This window comes from the organism of the source record quoted next, unplaced genomic scaffold, assembly GCF_019419815.1.
Source record: "Pyrus x bretschneideri cultivar Hongxiangsu unplaced genomic scaffold, Pyrus_bretschneideri_v1 Contig27, whole genome shotgun sequence".
Classification (NCBI taxonomy): domain Eukaryota; kingdom Viridiplantae; phylum Streptophyta; class Magnoliopsida; order Rosales; family Rosaceae; genus Pyrus; species Pyrus x bretschneideri.
In genome coordinates this window covers 5,283,682-5,301,735 of record NW_025999579.1, presented here as the reverse complement: position 1 = coordinate 5,301,735, position 18,054 = coordinate 5,283,682, and the positions used below count along the sequence as shown (strand labels likewise).

Genomic DNA, 18,054 nt, shown 5'->3' with positions numbered 1-18,054 from the left:
TGAGAATAAGCTCATTTTTGTTGCTTTATAAAAAAATTGAGATTCTACTATAAAATCAATTGGCAGCTACTTCTTATAAAGCTCATGAGTGAGAGTAATCTCATTTTTGCTACTCCCCATATTGCCAATTGTTTTTTGCTGTGTTGTGAGAATAAGCTCATTTTTGCTGCTTTATAAGAAAGTTGAGATTTCATTATAAAAACAATTGGCAACTACTTCTTATAAAAGCTCATGAGTGAGAATAATCTCATTTTTGCTACTCTCCATATTGCCAATTGCTTCTGATGTGCTGTGATGTGAAGAAAGTTAAAATTCCACTATAAAACCAATTGGCAACATGGGAAGTAGCCCAACCTCTTATAAAGCTCATACAAAGTCTATCCTCCCATCAATATGGGACTCATTCTCAACAAGATGCACCTAACACACTTTGTACCACCGTTGCAATTTAAGCACAATGTACCGATATTTTAAACTAATAATGTATCGAAATGTAACATCTATGTGTAGGTTCAGTCCTCCGTGATAATACTCTAAATTTTATTGTCGAAGATAATACTCTAAATTTTGATTCATTCTCATTCAGACTCCTAATTAGTCTCATCAATCGTTGTGATTTAGAATTAGTAAACACGCCGTAAAAATGTTTTAAACTCTCAAACGAGATTTCCAACTTATTTCTAAGTTGAGTCAACCCTCTTGACCCTCCATTTGGTTGTCCTAGGTTCTCCTCCATCACCTTCACAGCTCCACTCAGATGCCGTGACCTACAAACATGTTATTTTGTAATATGGGTTTGTCTTTTACATTGGTGTTGTATATGCGAATTTAACCAATGTTACATGCAAGATAGACAATGCACGTAACGTCGCCGCAAGTTCAATACATAACAGAAGATCCCGGCACAAGTTTTATAGAGCGAGATCAACAACCGAACCATTTGCGATACTCGGGATAGGCAGCCACAACGAAATTGAAAGGATATTCTCGACTAAAGTATTTTCCGGTTATTTGACAGATGAGAAATAATTTACAGGTTCCATTTCCCTTAAAATCTCACAACTATAAAGTTTGTGTCGTCCGGTGAAGAGGTTTGATACATTTCTAAGATTAAATTACCAAAAGAGAAGGATTACATGTTTGAGTGATGCAAATCCTGTGCTCTAGGCAAGCATTTCATGCATAACTTACTGCATCGGCTGCGGCTGGCTTGTAACATCAGTTCCGTTTCTGCTCCCAGCCATTCCTGCCCCGTTAGTAGTTGCCGAATCACTGAAAGGAAGTCGATGATCAGGACCAGATGTAGTTGAAGATGATATATGTAACGGGTGGTCACATTTACAAGCTGGCCCAAATTTGCAAATGCCATAGCGACTGTAATGTGTGCAAATGTTCTGATCCTGGATTTTGAAACAAATTTTGTGTGATCAATGGCGTACAATCATGTAATATGTGATCAAAACGACGCTCTTAGAACAGAGGGAAGAGAACAATTAGTTAATAATATTTATGATCTGGGAACAATTGTCCTCACATAGTATTTCATCTGTTTTACCTTCATGTATCACAAAGTGAAAACCTTTCTAGGATCATATTCCGAAATTATGAACTCGTTATAAAAGGCACGGTCAGAGAAGGGTGAACTTACCGGTCTCAAAGGCAGGCCCTTGTCACTGAATACGACTGTGGGGGCTACTGCAGTATGATTTTTTGGATGGTGATATTTGCAATTAGATTTAAACTTGCAATCCCCTGTTCTTAAGAAATAAATGCATAAGGGTTGGCCAGGTCTTTCTGGGAACTCTTCAACCTGATTCTGGTGTGGATATTGCTTGTAGATGTTGGTTTCAGCCACTGACTTGTTCATCATGTATGGTGGACGTGCAGGCATGCTTCTTTCTGGTACATATGCTGGATCCTAAAAGTTCAAAACGAAAAACAATAGGGATACCAATTAACAAAAGGGACCTCACAAACTGATAGATGGCAATTAATGAGTTGTGAACACAGAGATATGAACTAAATAAATTACTACAACTGTTGCAGACAGCAATTTGTCAAACTATTGGGAACATTAAGTCCTGGTTATAGAACAAAATTCATGGCATATTTGCACAACCAAATTATTAATTTTACAAGCTAAAAATGAATAAAAAGAGCATGGCCAGAAAAGTATAAGAAAGTTAAACATACAATCATGATCTCATATTCCTGATAAAGTGTAAACTGGTATATCAAAATGATCAACGTTCTTCAAACCTGAGACTATAATATGGGAAAGTTAAATAAAAGCACCTGATAACCATTCCATTCTGAATTTTGAGAAGAAACCACTTGAGGTGGTGGAATCATCAAAGTTGAGTAAACCGGAACCTCATTCAAAGGCCTTGGTGCAGACCACGGTGCCACTGTTGATTGTGATGCACCTTGTAACGATGCAGGACCACCATTACCATATCCAGATGGGCGATTAGATCCTCCTGTAGTTGTAGGATCAGGGTGGTTAAACCTGCAGTTCGATGCATACTTGCAGGAACCATTTCGCATATAGTAGGGACACTCCCTCTCACCCTGTAACAAGTAAAAATAAATATTCGCAGTAACTGACAGACATAATAAATAGGTCCAACAAACCAAGAAAATAAGCAAAGATAAAATCTTAAAAATTGTGAGTAGATATTCATTTCTCAAAACTTAGCAAGCTAGATATAAAGTGTATACCGGTCGAATTGGCAGGCCCAGAAAGTTAAGCTCAAGAACTGGAGCTACAGAAGGTTTCTCTCTGCTGTGGCTGTATCTGCAATTTTCCCCATACTTACATCCACCCGACCTCAAGTAATACTGCAACAAGCTCAAGTGTTATCTCATCATGAAACTGTTACTAGTCTGCCGTACACATTGCAGATATTTGGATATAAGGCACAAAGAGAAGAATTGTTACTGACATCCGAAAGCATAATTGGAATTACTGTATAAAGGAATACAAGAATGTCATGAAAAAGCATACAATTTCATGAAAACCCATCCGGTGGAGATTGTCTAATTACTTACCAACTTGCTATAATTTAATCAAACAGATGGCATGCCTCCCCATACGATATAGACAAATAAAGTTCAAAATCTCAGGATTCTGTATTAGCTACAAGATAAAAGTTTTTAGCTTTTTTATTCGGTAAATCATGCCAACCGAATTTTCAGATAAGCAGACTTAGAAAACCCCATCATCATAACAATGACCACTAGGATACCAAATACATGAACTAAAACAAAATATAACGATTTGTGACACGTTGATCAAATAACTGCTCTAAAAACCATAACTTCAAATATAAAATTTCTGTGAATCACAACAATAATAACCTTGCATTCCGTCTGGCTTGGATTCTCTGCCGACTCGTCCTTATCCTTGACCCTTTCCTTGGGCACCTTCAATATGAACAAGTCAAAACACCAGCAAACCGAATGTGGGAACCAATAGCAGAAATGTTCTAATCAACAGCCTAAGCCAATCAGAATTCGCCATCGCCATTTTTAAAACAAAATATCATCGAAAATGTATGTAAACGAAAAAGAATCCAATTTCAGCTACAATCCTAAAAATGCAAACATATAATTGTCTTTGCTGCAGAATTTCAGCTGAAACTAACAGGGGCTGGGCAAACATAAACAAAAAGTTTCGATTTTTAAACCGAAAAATGGAAATAAAGAGGTATACCTGGTTGGGTTTCCTTCTAACAGGGTGATTAAACTTGCAATTGGATCCAAACTTGCAAGACCCGGTCTTTAGATAATACGAACAGTCTTCAGCTTCTGGCCTCACTGGGTACTGATACCTTCTGTTACTTTCCTGAGTTTCCACGGCCTTCTTCTCCTCCACCCCACCGCCATCCTCCTCCCACCCCTGATTTCCTCCCCAACCTTCTCCTCCGTCGCTCTGCTCGCTCTGCTCACTCTGCCTCTCATTTTTCTCTCCATTTACAATCTCAACCTCTTGCTCACCGGAACTCTTCTCTTCTTCCTCCACTCCCTCTCCACCCTCCTCCGCCTTCGAATCCACCTTCTGGAACTCACCAGCTCCATCCTCCTCCGCCTTCAAATCCGAAGGGAAAGCACGGTCGAAGTTCCGAATCTCATCAACGATGGAAGGTTCGAAGTTCCGAATCTCAACGGCGGGGTCGAGTGTCCGATTCCAATCAAAGATCTCAGGAACGCGATCGGACCGCACAGGTGACGGAACAGACGTCGGATTTAGGGGAACTTCGACGCCTTCATAAAATTCCACCTTCTGCAACTCACCAGCTCCATCCTCCGCCTTCAAATCCACCTTCTGCAACTCACCAGCTTCATCCTCTGCCTTCAAATCCACCTTCTGCAACTCACCAGCTTCATCCTCTGCCTTCAAATCCACCTTCTGCAACTCACCAGCTTCATCCTCCTCAACCTTCTCTATTGAATCCAGCTTCTGCACCTCATCAGGCTCTCCATCGTCCTCCCCCTCCTCTTTCAAATCCAGTTTCTCGTCGAGGACCGCATGATCGACCCCAGAGGGTGCGAGAGCGGGATTGGGAGAAGAAGGCAGAAAGCCCTGGTCGGAATGAGCGTGGCTGGTGCTGGGGGTTTCGGGATCTGGGGGAACAAGAGAGATAGCTTCAGAGATTGCCATTCTCCCTCCACATTTCAAAACCCTAACTCTTCTGAGAAGAAATGAACTGACTCTCCTTGACAGACAGGGAAAGAGATAGAAACGGGGTTTGATGTGAAAACCGCCTTTTGGAGGATTTTCTTGCCTTTCTGTGAACCCGCAATATAATCATTTTAGGTATTATAATATGATAAAGCGTTATCGCATTTATTTTTACTTTTAATACTTCTTTTTTTTTTTTAATTGTTGGATCGAATGAATGGATAAAGATTATTAGTAAAAAGTTAACGGGTGTGTGGGATGTGTGAATAGCACAATCCGTATAATAATGGTGATTGAGACGTTTTTATTTGAAGTAATGTTAGATAGACCAACTTTTTAGATCAGATTTGTAAATTACATGATGTGTTAATTAGTAAGAAATAAACACGTTAATCGATACTTAAATGATAATTCAATCATTAACAACCACATTGTATGTTTTATAAAATTTGGTTTAAAAAGTTGAGCTCCCTAGTACTAACCTTTTATTTGAGAGAAGTTTAGATAGTACATATATATTTGAATAGCGACTTCTTATGTCAATGATACAAGATTTGTGTAAGTTTTACTTCACTCAACATTGTACGATCAACCCGGATTGTCACAGTATTATATCGTCATAAATTGGAATGAAACGTCATGGTGACAATATATCTATTTTACATAGATTGCTCTTCGCTTTTAGAGCAACTTCACCGTTGCAAAGGCCTCCCCGTGCTATTCACTATTTAATCCATCCAATGAACAATAACTGTCTTTTGCATCTCCACTCGTACACTGAATAGCCCTGGCAATAGACATTAAAATATTAGTAGTATTTTTTTATTTATAGTTAATATTATATTATTTAATTTGTATAAATTAGTATTATATTATTAATTTATCTTTTCCGAAAATCTTCCTATCTCCCGAAACTTCTACCATTTTTTTTTTCTTCTTCCTTCCCACTCTCTCACTCCCCTCTCCCTCATTGTCTTCCCTTTTTTCTCTGGCCGACCGTCTCCCTCCCCACTATCTTTTTCTCCCCCATTTCTCCCTGTTTTCTTCCTCAAAGGAGGAAGCTACGAATTTTGCACCTGATTTGGATCAAAAGGCCAGCAGGTCTTTCTTCTTGTTCCTCAAAGTAGAGAGAAAGCACTGCAAATTCGAAATCACAAATCAAATTTCTACTATAATTATGTCTTACAACCCCAAATTTGATTTCGTTTTTTCCTACAAATTTCTGGAGAAAAGCACTGCAGGTAATTGACTTCTGAGTTTATCGCAAATTTTGATATTTTGTTTAATTGGGATTTATAAGCTTTAATCTTTGAATTGAAGTGTTGTTCATGGTGGATTAAGCCTATTGGAAGCTTAACTGGACGAGTTCATCGCTGAAGGGTTAAATTTTGCTCTTTTCGATGTGCATACTTTATGTTTCGTTTTTCCAAAATCTGGCGAGCTCCGTGACCAATCTCGACCACGGTTGTCACTCACAGTGGGAGAATCTTGTTCCTTTTCATTTTAGCATCATTTTTGTGATTAAATTACAATTTTTAATGGAGTTTTAAGTCGAGTTCGAATCGGGATGAATTTCTGCCAAATATTCCAATGTTCTCCCTTGAGGGTTCCAGTGACCCATGTTTTAAATCGTGGCTGACGCCAGCCTTGTGTCACGTGGCCTTAATGCTCTCGGGCTAGCAACTCCTATCGAGCCTGCTTAGGCTCCGTCGCCAGCACATGCTGGACCTCCCCGCTCAGGCTCTCTGGCCTTGTTTGAGAGCCAGTCCTTCGGGCAATAATCCATGATCGAACTGTTCTTAAATTATGTCAATAAAAAAAAATACGAATACACTTTCTTATATTATAGACTTAATTGGACAAATGGTCCTCATAATTAAAAGATAGTTGGAACATAGCTCGTCCAGTACAAAAAATTAAAATTTACATCCTTATGGTGAAAGACCATTTGACAATTTAGTCTATAAGTGAAACTTCCGTCAAAATAAAGGGGTAAAATGTATTTTCGTGTCCATAAACTATACATCTCCCCTCTTCTTTCTATCTTCTAACTCACACTTTCTTGTTGCTCGTGGTTAGCCTTGATACGAAGCCAGCAACCTTAAACCCTAAATAATCAACGCAAAGTAACTTTATCCCACCTTACTTATCATGATAGATTGGCTAAACAAAGAAGAAGAAAAAAATCGTACTAAAATGTATTTTTATTGACCAATCATAATTGCTCCCCAAGGGTTTTAATCTTAATTTTTTCTTTTTTCTTTTTCTTATTAAAAAAGGCTATCTTCCTACCATATAACCACAAAGACCACATATCAATTAAGCTTATGATATAATAAAATATTTTTTAAAAAAAATTAGAGGAGCTATCGTCCGACTATCATATTTTTGTTCATGAATGAACCGACATGTCGTTTTATCAGGAGATCTGATTGCTGCTTCTCACAGGCAGAGTAAACATACCATATCAAATCAATATCACATGTTGCATGACATTAGATTCTTCATTTGACATGAAATGAAATGATCTGATTTGGTTTGTTCACTACAAATACATGTATATAAAAAAATCACAGCCAATCACGAGCGAGTGTGGGTGATCAATTGATGTTCATATATGATTATGGAGAACACACTTACATTTAGGTTAACAATCGATAAGTCGTGTGTGAACAAGTACAACTAAACAAGCATTGGCCGTAGATGCATTTTTTTTTTTTTTAAACAATCGATAGCGTTAATGAGTTAAATTGATAAATGTTACGATCATTTTGTTATTAAAGAAAACTCTACTAATTTGTGTATGTATCTCAAGGCCAGTGAGAATAATCTTATAAGGCTTTTTATATCAGTACCCCACAAAATGTTGAATGCACCTCACATTAAAATTTAATATTAAATAACTTATTTACTTTACTATGCAATGACAATTTTGACCTTATTAGGTTTAAAAAAAACAAAATTCTATATACACCCCAAATCACTTTTAACGTATTATTTATCTTCTTCAACTATCAAAACTCCTCCGACCCTCCATTATTGAACAAAACCCTAACCAATGAAATTACAAACATGTTGATTGAGAAAATTTATTTTTGACGGATGAAACACGAAATCGATGTTTCTGAAGCTTCACATGAGGTAAGACTTCGTATTTTTATTGTTTTAGTGATTTTGACGACATCGATAATTATTTAATCTTGTTTTTGATGCGTTATTCAAGCTTCTATGTTCGTATTCATCTTTCAGAAATCACAGAGATTATATGAAGAATTAAACACCTAAAATTACCATCAAATATTAAAAACAAATGACACGGGTTTCAATAGTGGAATTGAAAACAATCCACATATGTTTTAAATCTCAAGCGGCATCTTTTGTCAAAAATTTTAGTCGGTATGTTTTGTCCAAATTAAAAGCTTTATAAGATTTGAGAAAGGTGGGATGTATTGAAAATATGGGATGCATGTAGAAAATGTAGAGTGTATATTAAGAATGTGGGGTGTGATGGTATTATGGGGAAGTATATGGGGTGTATTAAGATAATTTTTAATTGAAAAAGCAAATGCGGGATGTATTAAGTATGTGGGGTTTATTCAACAATTTATGGGGTGTTAATATAATAAGCCATCTTATAATTATATTTCTTATTTTGAATATTTTTTAGGATAATTTGCTTGCTTAAATTGGTCAAAATTACTGCTTGTGGAATTAACAAGTCTTCTCTAAGAACTATGAAAGAAAGATATGAATGAGACATTTTATGTGACAAGAATTTAAATATTTCGAAACGATCACATAAATTGTTAGGCTTGTCTCCTTAAGCATATATCGAAAGTGTTCTGAATATATATGATATTGAATTCATTATGTGTTGAAGGAATTGTAGCTTGCTTTGAGGCCACAGTCCATGAAGTCTAGTTGCGAATTTTTCCTCCAATAATGTCTTCGTCAGAGACTGTTCCTGTTATCGTACATCCAATCTCATACATGTATACATATATTGGAAAACATGAAATATTCAGAAACATCACCGATTTTTGAGCTCAGGGTGCCAATGATTTACATCGAGCTAGTCTAATAACATAACATGTTAGATTATTCGGAAACAAGGTAGGCATTAACATACCGAACATGTTACCGAACATGTTATTCATGGGCGGTAACTGCAAAAAGGCGAGTCTAACAAGATCCAAATGAATGAGATTAGCATCTGAAATTTCAATTAAAACAGGATTAGCATGTGATCCTCCTCAGAGAAAATGTGCTTAATATCCGAGGAATTGCTCTTTGTTGAGATAAATGGATGGGCCAAATGAAGGCCCAAGGGAAATCAGAATCAATGGTTACTCTGAATTGCAATTACAGGGGAAACCCTAGCCCTCCCCTTCTCTCCTAATTTATGAATTGAAAGTGGAACAACAGATTCATTAGTCAAGATACATGATTGCATCTGTTTTCCATTATCAAGTCACTTCTTACTCTTCTTCACCGAATGCCCGGTCTTGCGCTTGTGACGGCTGAAATCTGACACAAATCGAAAGGTCTGTGCACACCCTGGCTCAGCGCATACATACGGACGAGCACCTGTGTGAACCCTAATGTGCTCAGTGCGAGCCCATGCCCACTTGAATGTCATCTTGCAGCCCTTCCAAGGGCATCGAAGGGGGCGATCATCTGTGTGAACACGACGATGCTGTACCAGATACTTGTGCGAGAAGAATTTCTTTCCACACCCCTTGACTGGACATATGTTTCTTTTGTGGAGGGAAAGATCATGTCTTGAGGCAAAACTCATGGTACAGCCTTCAAAATCACATACGAATTCTGCATCCTCTTCCTTCAATTTTGTTTCATTTCGGCCACCCTGAGCTTTCCCGGCTGAAGCATTCTTTGCCTTTTTCCTAGCAGTCTGTTGCTGCTCTTTTGGTTTGGTTCCAGGGACTTTCGAGGGCTTAGGAGCTCTTTTTCTAAGGCGCGTGCTAGGCCCACCTTCTGTCTCCTCTTCAGCATATAAATCAAAGCTGTTCTGCTCAGACTGATTATTTCGGAGCCTAGGTGTCTGCTTCTTTGTTTGCTGAGGGGTTTGTTGATTTCTTGGAGTGCGGGTACCTTGTTTCACAAGAGGAGCAGTCCCTTGTTTCACTTGGCGAGGGGTTTCTTGTCTCATTTTCCCACGGGTCTCTGGTTTGGTTTGCTTGTTTCGAAGAATCCTCTTATGCTGCTGAAAATTATCTTCCGGTGTTTCATCCAGAGCGGTATCTTCTCTCTCAATGAATCTGGCTCTGGCCTGCTTGCTTCTAGAAATGCTCCTTCGTTGTTGATGAGAACCGAACCCGTGAACATCCTCTGAAATCAAATTTTCTCTCCCAGTGCATTTAGTTGTCTTGCTTCTAAGGACCCTCTGCGGCTGATGAGAACTACCCTCAAACGAATCATCTGAAACCACATCTGTTTCCACAGGTTTGAATTGCTTACTTTTAGCAGTTCTCTTATGCTGCTGATGAGATTCAACTCCCATTGAATCATCTGAAACGTCACTTCTCTCAATATACTTGACTTGCTCGCTGTGAAGAAACCTCCCATTTTGCTGAAGAGAATCATCATCTTGCATTGAATCATCTGAAACTGCATCTTCCGTCTCAACATGCTTGGGTTTCTTGGTTCGGCCACTCTCAGTATGTTTGGCTTGCTTGCTCTTAGGAAGCCTCCTTTGCTGCTGAAGAGAGTTATCATCTACTGAATAATCTGAAACTGCATCTTCTTTATCAAAACATCTAGCTTTCTTGGTTGTTCGAGTATCAGCAGTCATTTTCCTCTTCCTAGCATACTTCTTAACCGTCTTCTCAGTTTTGCGTGTGATTTCTGATTTGACCTCATGATCCTCATCTGGCATTGCCCAAGCACAGAAGGTCCGCTCTTCTTCATCTTCTGCTACTTCTACTTCTTCCTCGGGATCCCTTTTTACTAGAAAAGAATGAACTTGGTTTGACATCCACACTTTACCACACCATTTCCCAGCCACTACCTTTTTTGGCTTGCCACCTCTCCTCCCATAGGCATCAATTCTTGTGGGCGAACTAGCGGGAGAGCTCCGGCCAAATGCTTTGTATGTAACAGAATTGTATGGCATCTGCTTACTATAAAGATGAGAGCGGCTAAGGCTGGCACTGTAGAAGAGATTGATCCCCAACTTTACAGCCCAGTCCCCGTTCCCAGCAATGGCCTCCTCACTATCCAGAGCTAACTGAATCCTTGTCTCATCTTCCTTGGCGGCATTCATGAATGCCATATCATTCCAGAGATAACTTATTCCCAGTTCTTCTGCCATAGATTTTGCTTCATCCTCTATCCTGGGGTAGTCTGCAAATATTTGTATTGATAATCAGAGGGATGATTAGAGGATAAATGCTTACCCGTAGCCATAGCCAGAAATGGTTGGCTACTTAAAATTTTGAAATATTCAAGACAAGTAAATAAAACAACCAAGCTTAAGAACTTCTTGGTGTAAAGAAGACTGTAAATAGCATGTATCTACGTTTCCCATCCGTGGCAGACTTGGCAGTTCTATTTTTGCGTAAGACAAATTCCACCAAGCAAAGGAAATAGTATGGATTCATAGTGGCTGACATATAAATACAAAGTAAGTATCATCTTTAGTACATCAGTGATACACTACCTAACAAAACATTTTGACAAGTGGCTGATAAACTGATAACGGTATAAACTAGAAAAGTAACTCTACCATATCGTATATACTCATGTTCAACGGTATTTGCTAAACAGGTCAAAATGCACAGAACTGAGTTAAACAGAAAATAAAAGAAATAAGCAAAGAAAACTATCATTATACAAACTTTCTAGGGCAACAACGCACCTGGATGACAAAGGAGCAATATATGGACACCGCCAATTGAACGAAGCTGCTGCTCAACCTCTACAGCATGCTCAAGGCAGAATACATGCATTCTAGAAGAGTCTTCGTCGCATCCTGGATGAAATGACATACTTTTTTTCTGTATTGGTACGATAGCCTTACCAAATCCTGTTGCTGTGGAAGCAGAATTATTAGTTTTGAAATCAGCAGAGCAGTCAAAGTTTTGAAGGCTGCTATCCTTGAAATTAGCTATTTTTCGTCCATCTGTCGCATAGTGATCAAAAGTTTGGAGACGAAGTTCATTCTCACAACCAGATCCTTGTGACGAGGGACTGTGAGCCCCACTTGTACCAGCATAAGGGTTTCTCCAAGGAGGACTAGCACTCTGGTCTCTATATCTACTTTCCAAAGAGCAGTTTGTCATGTTCGGTTCATCAGAACAGACAGGAACATCTGGTTCAACCTGATCTTCCTCCGAGTCAGATGAATTTCCATAATTCAAAGCTACCAGCCCAAGAGCTGAAGTCTCTCCCGGCATTTCAGTATTTGAAACCACTTCATTACCTTGATCAACCACCTGAATTTGACAATCACCAGATTGAACAAGCACGTCATATAAACCAGCAGGGGCATTGTATTCCTCCAATCCTGTTTTTGACAAATAAACATATTAACGTTCAACATTTAGAATTCTATTAAGGCAAAGTAGAACCATTATACAGAAAGACATTTCCAGAGGAGGCAGAATAATAGGCAGGTAAAGTCTATACAGAAACTCGAACAACACTGCTTATAATCAGATATAGATACTATATAACAAATATGGTTGCCTTAGTAAGACTGAAAAACGAGACAAGCACACACTAATTCAACTTTAGTATAATAGTTGATGCATCTTAAGATGAGCCATGGGAGAAAAGAAATGTAAGTTTGGCATTTCGTCCCAGAGATTTCATAGACTAATGGAAATGCCAGACTTTCCTCAACTGTGAACCAACACGTAATTTTCAACAAACAGAATATTTTAGACCAACAGAAGGAGAAGAATATCGAAATGGAACCAACCTGTGCAAGGAGCATTTTTTGAAGTAATTGGATCTCCAGTTGCAACCGGGAACACCTCACTAGCCAATCCAGATCCAACAACCCAATCATTGAAAAAGCTACAATCTGCCGACATAAGATATCTGGCTGCTTCTTCTGTTGGTTGAATAATAGCAACACAAGCAAAGCTCAAAATTCCACACGTAACACAAGAAAACAGTCTCTGATCTGACAACCCCTCCCCTTCAACATTACTTTCTCTTTCACAGTTCAAGTTTGACCTCTTCGAATTCAGGCCGCGTACATTGTTAGATCCACTTAAAGAGGCAAGAGTATTACTTTCACTTGGAGATGCAAGTTTTCCTCTCACTGAATAGAAACCTTTAACCTGCTGCCTGTCTATCATGAGACCATCAGAAACTGAGCCTGAGGATTTCATTTCTTCCCTCAGACTCTGTGAACCCTGGGAAAATCCAGGGTTTACTCTTGACTGTGAACCAACACGTAATTTTGAATAAACAGAAAGGTCTGAAGAACTTTGCGGTAGAAGGACAATTGGTGACCCTTTTCCAAGAACATTAAGCAGGTCGTTGTTCTGAATGACATCCTGTACAAATAGCTCTTTAACTACTATGTCTCCTTCACACTTTCTCTTATCTTTCAGTCGAGAACTCCGTGGTTCAGAACTAATGCGCGAAGGCATTCTGCAAGGAGAGCATTAGGTAATTGAGGGATCTATACACTTAACCACACGTTTTATCTTTTGGATCTATAGCACATCTAAAGTTCATTTAATAAATTATGTAAACGTTGTGGCACGTTTTCAACCAATTTATATTATTAAACGTGCTTTTTTCCTGAAATCTTGCAATCCCTGTTTTCAAACTCAATAAATTGGTCAACTAATGTGTGTGTGTGTGCCTGAAAAGGGATGTTATAAAGGTCACGGACAAACCTTGAACACAATGCTAAAGCAAGATCATAAAGTAATTGAAAATGAGACACCATCGGAGGATAATTGATTGAAGCTCGTCGAATAGCAGCATCTTTTGCAACCCTCAACCACTCAGGAGTTGCAATATTAGCTGCCTCTGCACAATTAAATCCTACATAAAATTCGAACAAATGATATAGTTATCTTCATTTCTATAAAAAAACAAAGACAAGAACAATGATTACTTAATTCAATTAATTAAAGTCAGAATAATGATATAGTTATCTCACCATGACTGAATCCAGTGTGATATGCTCTTGGGAAAGTCACAACAAACTCCCCGGCATTTTGCACAAGCCTGAATAAAAGAAATTACAGGTGTAAGAAATACATTGATGCATTGACACCACAACACCGAGGTACTCTAGGAATGCTACAGGGTACTCCTACGAAGAACAACTTGGCAGTGTTGCATAAATAACTTTCCAGGGAAGAAAAATTTAATATTCTTGGATCAAAGAGCAAAGGTAAAGTAACTTGGCGTGAATCAAACAGGTTGACGTTGATGCTTCTTTCAAATATCAGACCAAAGCATAATCAATAGCATCATGACCTTAAAGGCAACAAGAGTACATTCAGTAGACAAAGCAATGGTCAAGGAGTTACCTGCAGCATGGAATTCCTGAACTGACAAATACTTCAGGCGACATCACAGTAGTCTTCTCGCCAAGGGTTGAAAAGGTAACTGATGGAAGATATATTCTAATAAAGGTTAATCGCTCAAAGAGTATCAAAAATCAATTCAAGCACAAGCTCTTGAAGTCTACATTGACAAGTGACGCCATTACATTGCAATTCTTAGTGTACAAAGAAAAGGAAGTAAGAAACACGTACTGCAAATTAGTAAAGAGGAATGCAAAAGGAGCATCACTGACTCTCAAAACTACACATCAAACTTCAAAAGAAATACTCAAAATCAACCACTCTTAGTTTGCTAGCAATCCTTAATTAATATCCTGACACTTTGCTCGCAAGCCGAATCACTAGTTCGCATATATCAGACCACCAACCCTCACTAAGAATCCACTCTTGTCACCATTCTAAAAGTCTTAGGCGTTAAGGTCATTCATCTTAACAAGTAATGCTTCCCACTGTTACGTCCTAACAAAGACAACTTCACTTAACAACATCCAATAAATTTGGCAGTATTTCATACGAACAAATAACATCAAATAAACAGTTTAATGAACCTTTCAAAAAAATTGAAACAAAACAAAACACAATTAGAAACAGAGGATCAACAAGTTTCACAGTTCACTGTTTCGGTCCTGTAAAAATTCAACATTGCCCTGGACTCACCAAGAGGATTGATCTCTCCTGCATAGCCCTGTACCCTCACGACCTCCTCGAATGCAACCGCAGCGTCCTTTGGCACGCCATACCATGTCTTCCCTGCTCCCATATGCAGGTAATTCAGGCTATGCAAGTCATGGTCCTCCACATGCCAAGCAAACCAGCTGAACAACATAGCAATATACACCATAGGCGAAGTAACCCCCGGAATCTCCTCCTTCATAAACCTCAACAACGACCCCTTTGACCTCGACACCCCCCTCATATTCCACGCAGTCTCACCAAGAGTCACATTGTCCCCTGCATCTCTACTAGTACTACTACTCTTTCTCGCACCCACCGGCATGAAAGCCGAACCAGGCATGTCGTTGGCATACTCCACCGAAAAGGGTTTATCCACAGTCGCCTTCCAGTAAAGTGTTTCAATTTCCAGCGGTGAAAGCCCTCCCTTCTTGCTACATTTTCTCAAGTAACTCTTCTCAAAGCTCTTCGCTTTCACTTCGAATTCCTGGAAAGTATATTGCTCGCCGCTCTGCCACACGGGTCGGTGCACGGGCCGTGGCCTCCGAGGGCAGAACCCGATCTGCTGCTGCCGGGTAGTGAATGTGGGCTCAGATTTCGGGCACGAAGAACCCGAAACCCCCGCCCGAGCAGCCAGAGACCGGTTCAAGTTCCCAATTGTGGTCTTCTTCGTGGAAGGCGGCACCGGCGGCACGATTTTACAGATTCCGTACTGGGAAGCCTCCTTCTCGATCTTGAAAATGTAGGCAATCGGATCTTGGAACTCAGCCCAAGTGGGGTGGTACTCCGGAGCTACAGGTAGGGTTTTGAGCCATGGAAACACCTCCGGGTTCGCCTCTGCTATCAACCCAGAAGAAGCCGCCATTGAAACCAGCAACCAAGCAATCCGCGTGAAATTCTGAGATTTGGGTTTTGATTCAAAACCCCATTTCGGGAAGCGAATTGGGGAGCGGAAGGAGGAGGACTTCAGATTCTTGGGTGCTTCATTTGGGTTTTTTTTTCTTGGTATTTTCCTCTGTTTTTCTATATTATTCTACAGGGGAGAGAAAGGAGAAGAAAAAAATAGTGTAAATTTGGGGCAGGGGAGGAGGCAACTCTGTGTGTGTGTGTGTGAGCAGTGTGTGTGAGGGAGACATATGAGTGGGGCGTTTATTCTGGTTTTGTGCCACTCTTCGAAACTGACATTGATGTTCACTATTTTTACCTTTGTGCCATTTTTTAAAAAAATTTATTAGTTTTTTCAGTTTTTGTAATTTCTAGGATGACGTTCGTGAATTTATCGTTTGGACAATGCCAAAGAAAAAAAATATATATTCATCCAACTCATGTGTTATTGAGAACAAATTTTGGAAGGTGAATTCATTCGTGAATTATACATATAAAGTAAATTTATGTATTTTGTGTTGTTAATTTGCATGTATTGTCTGAATTTATAAATGTAACAGATTGTTTGTTATTGATGAGCAATTACATGAACTATTTCACATGAATTATTCTATATTCTTTCTTCGTTTGTTTATTTTAAACTTATATTTTGCGTTCTTAGAATTTAGTGTGCGAAGTCAAAAATTTAAGTAAGAGATTGAACCTTAATGTGAGAGCGAAGGCATGTGCCTCTGGCCCTATGCTCCCAATGCCACTGTTCTAATGTAATATAGTTTATCAAATTTTTAAGTTTTTTCTCAAATATCATTCCTGTAAAATAAAAGATAAAAACCAACAAATCTGACCATCATATATTACCTTGATTGAAATACAAAGTCTAAAAGTTCGAATTTTATAAATAACAAGTTCGAAACCAATTTATTATTTCGTCGTATAAAAAAGGCACAAACTGGAATGAAATGAATATGAAACTTTATTCAAATTCTATCTGTTAATTACTTTGCACGGGGAGTCTTCGATTCGGTGGACTCAGGACTGTACATTCCGTTTGACTAGTCTAATTTATTTGATTGCTGTCAAACCGGGAAATGATCATATTAGTATGAAACACTTGTCAAGTACTCATTGGGCTTTAACTGTTATAATGCTAGGTCGCAAATATTCTATTTTGAAAAGAAAAAAAAACATATATATCACGTCATAAAAAAGAGAAAAAAAAATTTACATTAAAAAAAATTATGCAATACGACATCCCACCTTTAAATGGACATGTTTACATACTTGAAATGTAAATGATCAAGAATTGAGTTACGAAGGATTTCGGATAAACATGAAAAATGCACTCTCGTTAAGGTGACTACGAACCGTCACAAATCAAAATAAAAATAAAATTGAAACCTAATAAAGTGTTTACTAACCATTCGAAATCAGAATAAAAACTAGTATCATTACTTAAATATTTCTCATACAAAATAAATGTTACTTTCATCACAAGAAAATATGAGGGTAACTCTGGTATATAACAAATTCAATTCGCGTTGACAATTTTCATTCCCACTCCCCTCTCAAATTTCATTCCTAATTTTGTGAAATTCATATAGATTTTGATTCCAATACTTATGTAAACAATGAGACAATCTGCAATTGGAATGACTCATTACTTGCATTTCCTTCCCAAAGTAATGAACATGATGTAAACAAAGAAATAATTGAGTCCAGCTGAACACTCGGAACCAGTATGTTTGATGCGCAAAAGATCTTCTCATACTACATAGGCAAATAATTACATGTGAGTCTCACCTTGTGTCTTTGATGATGTATGCACTTGCTAACATAAAAAAATATTCTATGCACGAGTTGATCGTCTCCCACACTATTGTGAGGAGAAATTTCAATTCAAGAGCGTCTATACGACCACTATCACAACATATAATGGGCTCTTGATTTGAAAAGATACTCATTTATTACTAATTCACCGCATGACCAATGTTTGTTGGACGAACGTTCATTAAGAAAATAGTTGTTAACATATTTGACTTGAGTATAACAAGACGGAAAAGGATCCTTGCAAGGTTCTTTTCTTGGAATCTAAGGGATTCTGTGATCATGATCATTCATCGTATATCGTACGATCAGTTTTTATTAGTTACTATTTATATTTAATTTTAAATTTAAAATAATTTCTGATCACATGATATACGATAAACGATCATGATCACGAAATCCCTTGAATTACCAGGAAAAGAAGGATCCTTT

At 38.3% G+C, this 18,054-nt stretch overlaps 2 protein-coding genes across 45 annotated transcripts in view; both read right to left on the bottom strand.

Moving 5' to 3' along the window:
• Nucleotides 1-4,808, bottom strand: part of LOC103950070 (zinc finger CCCH domain-containing protein 67) — a 62,605-nt gene extending 57,797 nt beyond the window's left edge. For 8 of the 44 annotated variants that reach the window (XM_048587772.1, XM_048587773.1, XM_048587775.1 and 5 more), the window contains exons 1-2: nucleotides 4,355-4,806; nucleotides 4,267-4,312 (exon numbers count right to left, since the gene is read on the bottom strand). In XM_048587772.1, coding sequence (XP_048443729.1) covers nucleotides 4,267-4,312; nucleotides 4,355-4,663 — 355 coding nt within the window. In that variant the 5' untranslated portion in view covers nucleotides 4,664-4,806. Of the gene's footprint in view, nucleotides 1-4,266; nucleotides 4,313-4,354 lie in introns of all 44 variants that reach the window. The other 36 variants (XM_048587790.1, XM_048587784.1, XM_048587789.1 and 33 more) reach the window with 7 other exon arrangements.
• Nucleotides 4,809-8,928: 4,120 nt separating this feature from the next.
• Nucleotides 8,929-16,020, bottom strand: LOC103950078 (lysine-specific demethylase REF6). The gene is made up of 7 exons (XM_009361233.3): nucleotides 14,899-16,020; nucleotides 14,206-14,284; nucleotides 13,830-13,897; nucleotides 13,561-13,711; nucleotides 12,627-13,309; nucleotides 11,562-12,209; nucleotides 8,929-11,047 (listed from the first exon to the last, which is right to left on the bottom strand). The coding sequence occupies exons 1-7, from the start codon at nucleotides 15,776-15,778 to the stop codon at nucleotides 9,156-9,158; spliced, it is 4,401 nt and encodes a 1,466-aa protein (XP_009359508.2). The 5' UTR covers nucleotides 15,779-16,020; the 3' UTR covers nucleotides 8,929-9,155.
• Nucleotides 16,021-18,054: the final 2,034 nt, after the last annotated feature.